We start from the raw sequence: 12,006 nt of genomic DNA, 5'->3' as shown, positions 1-12,006 counted from the left end.
GAGCCTGTGTTATTCTTTTCTGTGTATATTGCTGCACTGTTGTGTGTCCTCCCTATCTATGCTCTCACACCCATCTCGGATGTTCTGTGGTTCTCTTCCTGTAAATAACATCAGCTGTAAGAGAACACACCTGCCACAAGACAGTTGTCAAAAGCATTTGAGGATTTTTATCCTTTCTTAGTATATTGCTAGTCTACTTGCTGCAAAGTAGCAGCTCAAAATTTGGTTAAATTAACTGAAGACACTGTGCAAAAGCTATCTATCTCCTGCTCTCTAAGAGACTGACTTTTGTTCAGCACTTACCAGCAACTGAAGGGTTCAGAATAAACTAATAATCCTTAGAAAAGACGATCTCTACACAAAACTCCACTTAGTTGCACCAGGTATTATCTCTGTATCTTGGCATAACAGGTGTTGATCTGCATTCATGTAGTTCTCACAGCATAGAAAGCTGTTTCTTATCTGTCTCCACCCACCAAACAGCTGCACAGTAACAAGAAAAGATGTATATGCCAAAATTGGTTTTGGAGAACAATTTTTAACCTATATAGTAGAAGAGAGCTAATTTGAGCTAGCAATGTTTCTTCCTAGTGGTTTAATTTGAACTTCCTGAAATTCCACACCCAATGCATGACTCAGGGCTGTTCATTTTATACACGGGGGAAGGATACAAAGTTAATAGAACAGTTTTTAAGCAAAGGAAGAACATTCCCTACCAGTTTTATATAAAGAATGAGATTTATTTGCATGTCTGTTTTTGCATCACAAAAGCAAAACCTATTCTATTATGAAGCACAAAGAACAACAGCTCTGTATGAAGCATAAGAAAATATATCCTACTTTGGCTCACGGATAACATGGTTGTTGACCTTTGCAACAGAATATAGGGAAAAGCCTATGGTTTAATATGTATTATTTATCTTTATTATATGCAGAAGTAAACTGGGGCTCTTCTACACAGGCTCTTTACTATATTAATGCCTTAGACAGTGCTCTGGCATTAACTACAGTGGAAGACCATGTGAAAAACTTCAGGTAAGATTTCCAGTGAACAGTAGAATGGCTTATTCTGAATAAGTACATCACCCAATTAAACACAACCTCTTTTTTCCTCCTAACAGACCCCAGTGCATAGCATTAACAGGAGCTCCTATGATCAGGCCTGCTCTGCTAGACATCACACATACTTTCACAAAGAACAATGGGCTGTGCATCTGTTGTGAAGTGTACATGGTAAGGTCAACTCATATAAATCTGAAAATCCAGCACCAGTGGGTACTGAATATCTCTATTACACATTTCACTCTCACTCAGCACACAATGTTCCCATTGGTGCTGACAGGCATCTGTGCAGACCATGAAAGAGATTCGCATTGAGAATGAATTTTGTCATAAGTCTTGACAAGAAAGCTATCGGTTGATACAGAGCCTGCTGGTAAATGCCTCATTGAGATGCATTTCAGAGTTCATAGTAGATGGATCAAAAAATGATTTGAAAAAAATAAACCATTACAAGGAAAGATTTTATTATTTTTTTAAATAGATACCACAAGGTTTAAAAAAACTGAAACAAAATTAAAAAAAACAAAACAAAACAAAACAAAACAAACAAACCAACCAAAACAAAAACAAACAAAAAACAACAAACAAAAAGCAAAACTTGAAGGATTTTAGTGCAAGAGTCAAATTACCCAGGCTCTATTTTCAGCTTTGTCACTGATTTGCAGTGTTGGGGTTTGGCAAGTAATTCAGCTCTCTTTGCAGTTGTTTCTCCAAAACTGAAACAATGTTAATTCTGAGGATAAACATGCTCTTCTGAGATATAAAGAGAGGAGCAAAGTATATTGCTAGTTATAAATACACAGGAAATTATGTATCTTAAAGGATGAAGATCTAGTCTTTCATTAGGACCGAACAAAAATAGGTGGGTTTGTAGTGTAGAGGAGGAAATATATTTTATACATTGCAACAACCTTTTAATTTTGAGAGAAAAAACCCCCATCTTACGACACTAAATGGGGCTGCAGAATCTAACTAACAGAGTCAGTCCAGGCAAGATAATGTATTCCTCTACAGGAGTGCAGGAATAATTCATTTGATGCTGCCACATTGCAGAAAGGGAGTACAGAAGATCTGTGTGTGATTCTTCCCAAATTGAATCTATAAAGAGTGAATGGTCCTAATTCTTCTCTACTGTAATTATTGTTAGCTTTCCCACTGCATTCAGTAAGTATAGAATCAATCCCAACAAGATGCTGAGACTATGAATCTTCCTAAAGTCAAGTTTCAGCAAGTTTTCTGAATTCTTAGGCATGTTTCTCTAATATATACTTTCTATCAAGAACTGAGATTTCATTCCCGTTTATACAAAAATCTATTTTGCTAGTGTAAGAATTTTCATTGTTGTTTTAAATTATTATTTTGTCAGCAACTTAAGGTAAATTTAATTTGGCTGCTAATAAAAGTATGACACAATAAACCTTTGTGATTTGCAAAATTGTGGTAAAAAGTGGATGATAGAATTCCCAGGGACAATGTTGAAGAGCAGCCTACAATATATATCACAACAAATAGAGCAAGACTATTTAGCCATAAATGTAACGACCAGCATATCTTGCCTCAAAAGCTGACATGCTGCTAGCTATGCATAAAGTCTTGAGACTCCATGCCAAACAAAACATCTTCCATTCCTTTTTCCCAAAGGGCAGCAAGAAATAGTTCAGAGATAAGTAAAATAAATATGGCAACTGAACGTAAGGAGGATTGAAAAGTGATTTGTCTCTAAGGTTGTGGCTGCACGTTGGTTTGAACAGTCTGAGTTTCTAGTAAAAAGGGCTATTCTGCTTTTACTCCCTGTCTTCATGTAAAATATTTTTGCAAGGTTAGTCTTTGGTCTGCAATTCACTGGGCTCCTTGTACAAATGCACAAACATTAGCACTGACACAAAGGAGGAGTATGGAAGGACACAGATAGGCTATCATCTGATAAAAGGGTGGGACTGTCCCCTTGGCCAGCAGAAATATATTGTGCAAGCCAGTTGTGAAACTATCCCCAGGTACTGTCCTTAGAGAGACTGGGAAGAAGGGTAAGTCTTATTTTTTTTTCTCCTCTCCTTACCCACAAGGGTACTTCAAACTTATTTTTCAGTTTATTATTCCCAGCTCTTCACATTACTCTTCCAACAGCTAGGATCAAATGCAAGTTCTTAAGTTTTACCCATTAAATCCAAACAAACTGCAGTAAATTCACTATCACCCAAGAAAGTATCATGCTCTCATTAAAGGAAGATCACTGGACTCTCCCATCCTTCCCCTCTACTTCCAACACAGGCATAAGGAGTTCAGAAACACAGATGAGGGACAACAACTGAGTGGGCATCAACCCAGCCTACATTTGATCAGGTCAAAACTCACTTTATTTATACATATAATACTAATAAAAAAGGCACAGATAAAAACATTACATATGAAATCTGCCAGGTCATTTCACTGCATCTTTCTCAATGCTATTTTATGGTTTTTAGATGGAACTAGCTGAAAAGTTTATTATGAAGGCCTTGACTCCTTTTCTAACAGTCAGTGCCAATTTACTGAAAGTAAATATATTGCATTCATTTCTACATCTATATAGTACAACCCATTTTCTTCCAGGAAGGCAAAAAAAAAAAAAAAAGTTTCAGTAAGGCTGAAAAGTTTTGAAATAAGGACATTTTGGGTTTACATTCAAAATCACCTTTTAGAAATTGATTTTTAATTAAGTGATCCTCCCTATACGTTTGATTTTGGAGATAATTTCTTTCAGTTTGGATTTTGGACTGTTCTTATAGGGGAAATAAATTCTGAGCTTAAAATTTGCTATGGAGAAAAAAAAAATAATCTACCTCTCTCTCAGCTCTATTTTAACCAGTTTCCCAGATTAGCAGAAGAAACTACCATATACTAACTTACTTGAAATCTGAAATATTTAAATATGACATTTGAAACACAATCTCCTGAGCATGAGTTTACCAAGCCTTCCTAGTTTTATATTATAGGAAACTTCTACCAAGTTCTCGAGTTATCTGTTCCACTGGAACCAAAATTGCAACTTGCTAGCATCCTCAAATGCATTAGAAGTTTTAAAAAAGGAATAACTTCTGCACAAAATGAAACTCTGCAGCAAACTGAAGTTCAAAACTATCTGTTTATAACAAACCAAACTGGTACTGTTTCTCAAGTTAGTCACACAGAATACTCACTGGATTCCAAGTGCTTTCAAACCAGATCTATCCTTCTGGTGCATCTAATTACTCTCTGATGTTGCTGGACATGCTCCCACAGTTTACAATTCTGCTCTTCTATTCTGCCTTGGAAAGTGAAGACTACCTGTCCAGCCCGGTAACAATAAAACCAGTATTTGAGACTCTAGAGTGTCCCTCTCAGAGTTTCATCTTCACCGCAAAAGATCTGGACTACTGAATCTGCTTCCTAAAGACAACATGAAAGGGAATAAACAAAGCCTAGCAAACCTTAAACTCAAACTTAATAGCACAGATTTTTAAAATCAATTAAATTCCAGATACATGCTTCCCAAATTTATCTCAATCTTGATAATGGCCACGCTTGCAGATTTGATGTCTCCCCTGGGCCTAATCTTTTGGGGACCCACTGCCAGCCCATTCTCTGCTGTCAAGTCAGTGTATCGTGTCTTGTGACTTGGATATGCACATGGATTTTGTCTCATTAAATTACCAGGTGACCACTGGAAGAACCTGGTGACAAAGGCATTTGCATCTTTAATTGTATGGCAACAACCCTTCTCTTAGTAGATAGAAGCTTAACTATGTATATTTAGATCTGCTGAGACTTGTTTACGTAGTCAAGTCAGGGAGGGACTTTATTCACTCTGAGATGCTTCACCATATCTTAGATATTTTTCTAAGATGTTACAATCCATAGTAGTCCTTCTTTCTGTCAGAATCACTATATTTAAGCAGCATTAACAGCCTCAGCCCTCTCGAACAGAATGTGAATTATGTTAGCAGCACAGTTCTTTTTAAAGGGCTGAATCTCTGTGGACTCTTTTTGGAAATGTATTTTTCCAACTCTCTCCATTCGCTCCCACAGCAGACTAGGTAACTCCTTCAAAATCACTGTGTGATGTATAGTACAAAGCCTTCTTAATAATATTTTATTGTATCATGCAGGGACCACGCAAGCTGTGTGTTAAGGAGATGAACAGTGGTATGGCAAAAAAGCAGGCCTGGCTCACAAAGAACAAAAGAAAAGCCTTTTATGCGGCAGTGGCAGCTGACAGCTTCAGAGATGGAGTCAAAAGTCTACTTCAAGTAAGCTTTTTGTTTACAGAACACATAGAAGAGTGTTACATCAAAGCATCCTTTTATGTAAAGCATTACTGTTTACTTGTTAAGAAGTCCTATGTATGTATGGATAATGTTATAAACAGAAAGGGCATTCTGGGGGTACGTGTATATTCTATTACAGGTTATTTCATAAAAAGATCTAGTTCTGGGCTATGGAATTATGAGACAAGGCAGACTGATCCTCTCCTAAATGAACAAGACAGTATTATAAAAAAAGAGAGGCATCTACAGGGCAACATATGAATGTCTGTGCAGCCAACACTTGATACACTTCAAAGCAATTCTATTGTTTCATATTACGCAGTATATTAAATATTTGAGAATATTTTTGCATTCATTGAAAACTGAAAATGTGTAATATACATTTTCTGCAAACAGAGAGAAGGCCATCTAAATAAGAGTCTGCAATATTTTGCTATTACTCTAAGAATACTGCAGATCATTTCCAACAGTCCATTTAAAATGGCCTTAATGAAGGCAGAGAGGCACTGTTCTCATATTTCTCATTTCCCTCTCTCTCCCACATATATGAATATTTAAACATACAGGTACTGAGGCAAAATGTAGAGAAACTTCTCATCCTTTGCACAAAAACCACTGCTGTAAAGACATCAGTGCAAACTGAGACAGTAGAGAATCCATGAAAATACTCCGGGTAACAGTCACCCACTGGTAGCCTACCAGGGCTCTTTGTACATTTGCTGAATGGATGGTACAACTGAGCAAGATGAAATATTACTAATAAAGATCCCTTTGTTCTATCAAAGCCTCACAAGGACACTTCATCTTGAGTTTATACATCATCTCAGTAGGAGATCCTTCTGATGTTTTTTTGAGAACTGTTACAGTCTGATGATCTCTTCCTTTCCATTACTACTTAAACACTATTTCCAAAGTCAACTACTGGACCACAAATAACTCCCTTCCAGCAAGCAGAAGGATAACCGTATCATCATTATTGTAACCTAAGGACATCTGCATTGCTTTGCCAACCAATTATTCATTTCAATATAAATAGTGCAGATATATCAGTGCTACTCAAAAAAACCCACCGAAGTACCAACAGTTTTTATCTATTTTCTTTTTGCTACTAGTAAAAATTGGCAAGTGTAACAACTTGACAAGCTGGTGTATTTGTGGGTCTCCTCCTGAAGGTTCCAAATACATTAAGTATTTAGATTTCTATAAAAATTAGGTTAGATGAATCTAAATCTGACAATGCTTACTTGTTTGGGTTTTAGCATCCAGGCCCAGTTTCAGAGGCAATCTAATATTCTGACAAACCATTTGGTTTTCCTATTTATAAATTGTAGTTTTATCTACAGAGCATACTCAGCTAATTTTGGAAAAATCTTTTGGAAAGAACACAACAAACAGAACAGCAACAGTTTCTAAGTTTAAGGCAAAAAAACTATGCAGAGGAAGCATATCCTCTTAAGAATATGCGTTGTTTTAAGAGACATCAGACCCAGTTCACCTACTGAGTATTCCAAATCTGATAAAAGCTTTATGCTATTATGTTGGAATGAGCATACAAATAGTGCTTGAACTCTCTCTTGATTCCAAGTTATTGAACCATTTTAACGACAGCATGTCAGAAGAAATGCAAATGAATGCTAATTTAGCAAAACTACATTTCTGTCATCTAAAATAATTTATAGTTGGAATGATTTAGAGCTAATCTTTCTGCTTTCTGCATGTGTATGAGCATGAAGGACATTCATGAAATGCAATCTAGTTGTAAGTGTCTCCAGAACATTACTTCAGTTATCTTTTGCCATTACTTTTCATTTACAGTAAAAGCATGTGTGCGTACCTTCTCAAGCAGTGTTTTAATATTGTTAGGCCTCAGGCTTGGGAAGAATGAAACCAAATACCTTGGTGATTGGATTTAAGAAGGACTGGAGAAATGCTACTGCCACGCAAGTTGAAAACTATGTGGGCGTTATACAGTAAGTCACAGATCAGCATCTCCTTTTTTTACTCCTCTCTAAGACTAGATTAATATAGCATTTCCATACAGAATTTGGCATGTAGAAACAATGCAAGAAAATACCTACAAATCTGGGTTGGCACATGCTAGCTCTGTAACTGAAGTTTCTACCCATTAAAAAAAAGGGTCTTTGGCTTCACACACCTAGCAAGATCTGCTTTGCAAACATCTGGGACTGTCAGAGCTGATGTGGATTGACAATGCTACATAAAGAAGCTGCACTGCTGTTAGCAGTACTTTTGCAGAACCGCATTTTCCCATTTTTAGTGGGCAGGAGCTCAGAGAAAAACAACACTAATGTACATACTTGGGGAATAAGAGAACATCACAGAATTCTTCTTCTAAGCCTAGGAGACAGAGGAAGAGCCTTGCTTCAAATCTCATGTGTGCCTAAGGCTCAGCAGCTCTGTGGGTTGGGATTTAGCGAGGAAACAGTCATTTAGAAGCAGGCTTCTAAATTCTTGGTCAAAATTCACCTGTAAAGCTGAAGTGAGTTAAAGAGCAACAAAACCCACACCAGGTTTGTTATTTCCTCACAGAAGGCAGAAAAAAACTACCCAATGGCAACCTAATTCCTAAAAAGTGTTGTCAGAAAGACCCATTTCTGGAATAGACTATCTGTTCCAATGCCCAGTGATACCATTTTTTTAAATGAGGGAAGAAAGCTGATAGTACTTTACTTAATCTTGGGCAATGCCTTCTGCAATTTTACCTAAAGCAGCCTAGAACATGGTAGTAACACCTCCCTGTGAACACTAACACTTTTACTGCTCTGCTCAAAGTAGCTTTCCTCATTGACATTTATGGTGTGAAAGGATATTTATTCTTTTTCTTTCTTTTCAGTGATGTCTTTGATTTTGAGCTTGGCATGATTATCGTCAGAATTAGCCAAGGATTTGATATATCTCAGGTCCTCCAGGTTCAAGGTATGTGATGACTCAATAGCTGAATATCTATGCTGCTCACATGCTCAGCACGAGAAGGAATCTGACTGATACTCTTGGAGTCACCATCTGGTTTCTAGATTAGTTCTTACACCCATAACTTCTACAGTTCCTCCTTGCTTCTGCAGTTTCTATCCTGCCAGAAATCCTTGCTGAATCACTGGCAGTGACAGAAGGAGGCCAAACCTCATACATTAAGGGACTCTGCACACTAGAGAACTCAAATCCCAAAGCACTTCCAGCACACGGCATAGACTAAAGCAGTAAAATTCTGCTGTGCAACAGCAGCCAGTCACTCTGCAGCATGTTTCATTTCTGTTATTGGCACCTCTTTGCCCCTATGCCTACTTGAGATCTCTGGGACTGGCAAGAATCAGGAAGCTGTACTTTTGGTACCACGCCTGTGGAATGCTGGTGCCCAGAAAGTCCCCACCCATGCAAAAAGGTGGAACCCACAAGAAACATCAGTTCTGTTTTTCACCTTTTTATTAATTCTTCCTCAGATTAGTGGTGCATATCTTAGAGGGAAAGGGAAAACTTTCCACCATACTACAACCATTCAGAGAGATGTGCCATCTGGGTGGAAAAGGTAGACAGAGCATGCAGGCAGCTGCACCTAAATGAAGGGCTTCCAAGAGCCGCATACAACTGTGGTCTTCATTTTTCCTTTTCCTCTTTAAGACACAGAGGTCCTACTGGTTCTTCAGGTACCCTGGGGAGGGAATGACTCCATATAAAAACCCCATCAGAACAATTCACTAGGTTTTCAGTACAATTATTTTCCTGCTTCTCAAGTTTGTCCACTTGAGCAGATACAGCCTAAACCTGAACATTACTTCTAGAGTCCCTTGTCGTCCCCAAAAGAGAAATGTTTTGTGTTATAAATGAATTAGATAAAAATCTATAGACAAGGAACATAGGCAGGCATAAAAAGAATGGCAACTCTTTGCTGCCGCCTGCTGTAAATCTGCCTTCAGCTTCTCCCCAGTTTCCCAGACACACAGACTGCTCTCAGAACTGCTGGGGAGAACACCCAGAAAGGACATAAGTACCTTAGCTAATTAAAATCAAAATTAACTCGTCATTAAAGAGGATGGTTTCTAGGATGAGTCAACCCTCAAAAGCAAATCACCTCTCAAAATTAAAAGGCACCAAGGACTCCTTTAAGAAACAAGGGTAGATGAATATTTACCTAGCAGACTGGCAGCTTGATGTTCATGGACAGTTACGGGGACTCAAGAAAAAATTCAAAACTAATCATGCTTTTTTTCTCTCCTCTGTTGATACCTGAAAGAGATCTGCCCATCTCCTTGCTTGATGTAAGCCAGAAACTGACTGCTCAGAAGATACAGTCATTAGAACACCAGTGAAATTACAGCACATACCAACTCTGTATTCTTACAAATGAGCAAACATTCTCCAAGTGTTAAGACATAAGGAATCAGAAAGAACACAAAGCAGAAATAGGAAATCCCTCAAATACACAGAAATCTTTTGAAACAGATACAAAGTCTCTGTAGTGAAAAAAAAGACCATTGTATTCCATTATACTTAGAATAGCATTCTGTTTAATAGAGAAACTGAAATTTTAGTTTTGAGTAACCATTAAGTTAGTGACTATCATCACATCAAATGATCAGAAGCACATGGTTGTCATGGATTCAAAAGTAAAAGATATTATATTATTTTCTGTTGGCAACAGTGTGCCAATAGAGCCAATAATGTCTAGCTAGTGAGGGTTTGTTTTTTTGTTTTTTTGTTTTTTAAACACAATGTCTTAAATGAAGTTACCTCACTCTTAGTTCATCTATTACTCAGATAGAAGTTTTCCTTATGAAAAAAGCTTACTGCAGGCAAATGCCTAGATCATATTAACTAGTGCTTCACCATAATATATTCCACAATAACACATAGTACCTATTTCTCAGCAAAAGTCTAATATTACTAAGATGAAGTTGTTCTTTTATGTTATTGAATTTACAGAATTGGTTAGCTAAATCTTACATCTTTGCAGCAAATGCTGAAAAAACTAAAACCTTAAAAATATTTCAGCATAGAAACTGATTGCATATTCAGGATCCTTATATATTTCTGAGAATCTCAAAGTCCAAAGCCATGTGACCTTGTTCTTAGAATAGAGACTCAAGGGCTAGAACTCAGTATCTGAGCTCACTTTAGAAAATAAGACTTTCCTAATGTGTTTTCAAATTCCTGGGGAAAGGAACCAACCGAGCAAGTCCACAAACACAACTCAATAAATAGTATCTAGTGTAACTATAAAATACAGTAATACTGAATTTGATCTGGAAAAGGAAATCTGAGTAACACTTTAGTATATGCCACTGCTGTAGGCATGGGCACCCTAAATTAGGGATTCCAGAGATTAATTCAGCTTCCTCCTCCCTATTGGTTTGCAAGGAAAAAGCATTTTAAAGGAGTTTTTCCTCCCAACAGCTTTATGTTGCGTACAAAGTACCACAACAGCAATTACACCACCGCCATTATTTCACTTAAGTGATTTAATTTAAAATAGAAAGTGCTATGTTACCAGTTCCCTTACTTTTCCCAACATACAGAGGAATTAGAGAAGCTGGAGCAGGAGAGACTGGCACTGGAAGCTACAATTAAAGAAAATGATTTTGAAGAACGAAAAAGCGGCATCTGTGGATTCTTCAGAAAAGCCAGCACACTCAATATCTCAAAACATGAACCAAAAAAGGGTAAGCTCCAAAATGACAACTTCTCCCCAACCCTGCAATGCATCACATTTTCACCAATATGCAGACCGGACTTTGACTCCAAGGCAAAAACTCCTGAGCACACAGAAGCCCCTAGAACAAGACCCACCCTGTGCAAACCTGTCCATGTAATGCAGAATAGAGGGAGTGTCTGGTGCTGGTAGCACACCCTACATGGTAAAACACAACTAGGTTTTTCCACCCCCTCATTTGCTAGATGAGCTTCTCAGCTCAGCTTGTGTTGAATTCTAATTGTCAAAATTAGCACATGGTTATTAAAGTTTGAGGAATACAGAACAAGTTGGGGTTTGTTTTGTTGGGTTTTTTAATAGGTTGTTCTCAGCTTTTAAACAAAGGCCTTTTTTTATCTTCTTTAAAGAAAACAGGAACATATGCATAATATTCAGGGAACAAGCAATCTCACTTCACTTAACTCACACACATATACAAACCCAGTACCCAGCTCAAAACCAGGTAAAAATAGCACTACTGCTCTATATTCCAAGCATAATTTCATAAAAATGCACTAATGAAGGCAGTAAAAGTACTGAAAGCATATATACAGCACACTGACAAATAACTAATTAACATATAACTTAAATGTATAGGTGATGAAATCAAAATTACATTTCAGATATAGTAAACGGATAGAGAAATACAGACAGAATTAAAGGTCATATTTCACAATTGCTAGGCTGTAATGATAATGACCCACCTGAAGCCATGCTTGTACACAGACAAATATTTTCAGAATTTTCACCTGCAGACTATTACATCTGGCTGTGCATGCAACTCCCACAGGTATCAAGAAGATCTACAGACTGAAAACATGAAATGTCATTATTCTTTACTTGGCAGACTTCAGTTCACTTTGCGGGGTTCAGTAGAACATATTTTTATAACATATACCACAAGAATGTGCACATCTGTTTCAACTACCCTTTTCGATTTAGTTCAGAAAGGCATTA

General features: G+C 37.3%; 1 protein-coding gene across 1 annotated transcript in view; it reads left to right on the top strand.

Annotated features, from left to right (window-relative positions):
- SLC12A1 (solute carrier family 12 member 1) overlaps positions 1 to 12,006 on the top strand; it is a 51,171-nt gene that overhangs the window by 29,373 nt on the left and 9,792 nt on the right. The window contains exons 16-21 of the mRNA XM_009971385.3: positions 936 to 1,035; positions 1,122 to 1,233; positions 5,187 to 5,327; positions 7,209 to 7,315; positions 8,200 to 8,282; positions 10,877 to 11,020. Coding sequence (XP_009969687.1) covers positions 936 to 1,035; positions 1,122 to 1,233; positions 5,187 to 5,327; positions 7,209 to 7,315; positions 8,200 to 8,282; positions 10,877 to 11,020 — 687 coding nt within the window. The remainder of the gene's footprint in view (positions 1 to 935; positions 1,036 to 1,121; positions 1,234 to 5,186; positions 5,328 to 7,208; positions 7,316 to 8,199; positions 8,283 to 10,876; positions 11,021 to 12,006) is intronic.

This window comes from Tyto alba, unplaced genomic scaffold (genome assembly GCF_018691265.1).
Source record: "Tyto alba isolate M040663 unplaced genomic scaffold, T.alba_DEE_v4.0 Super-Scaffold_41, whole genome shotgun sequence".
Taxonomy (NCBI): domain Eukaryota; kingdom Metazoa; phylum Chordata; class Aves; order Strigiformes; family Tytonidae; genus Tyto; species Tyto alba.
The sequence above is the reverse complement of the archived record's forward strand: the minus strand, read 5'-3'. Positions and strand labels throughout refer to the sequence as shown.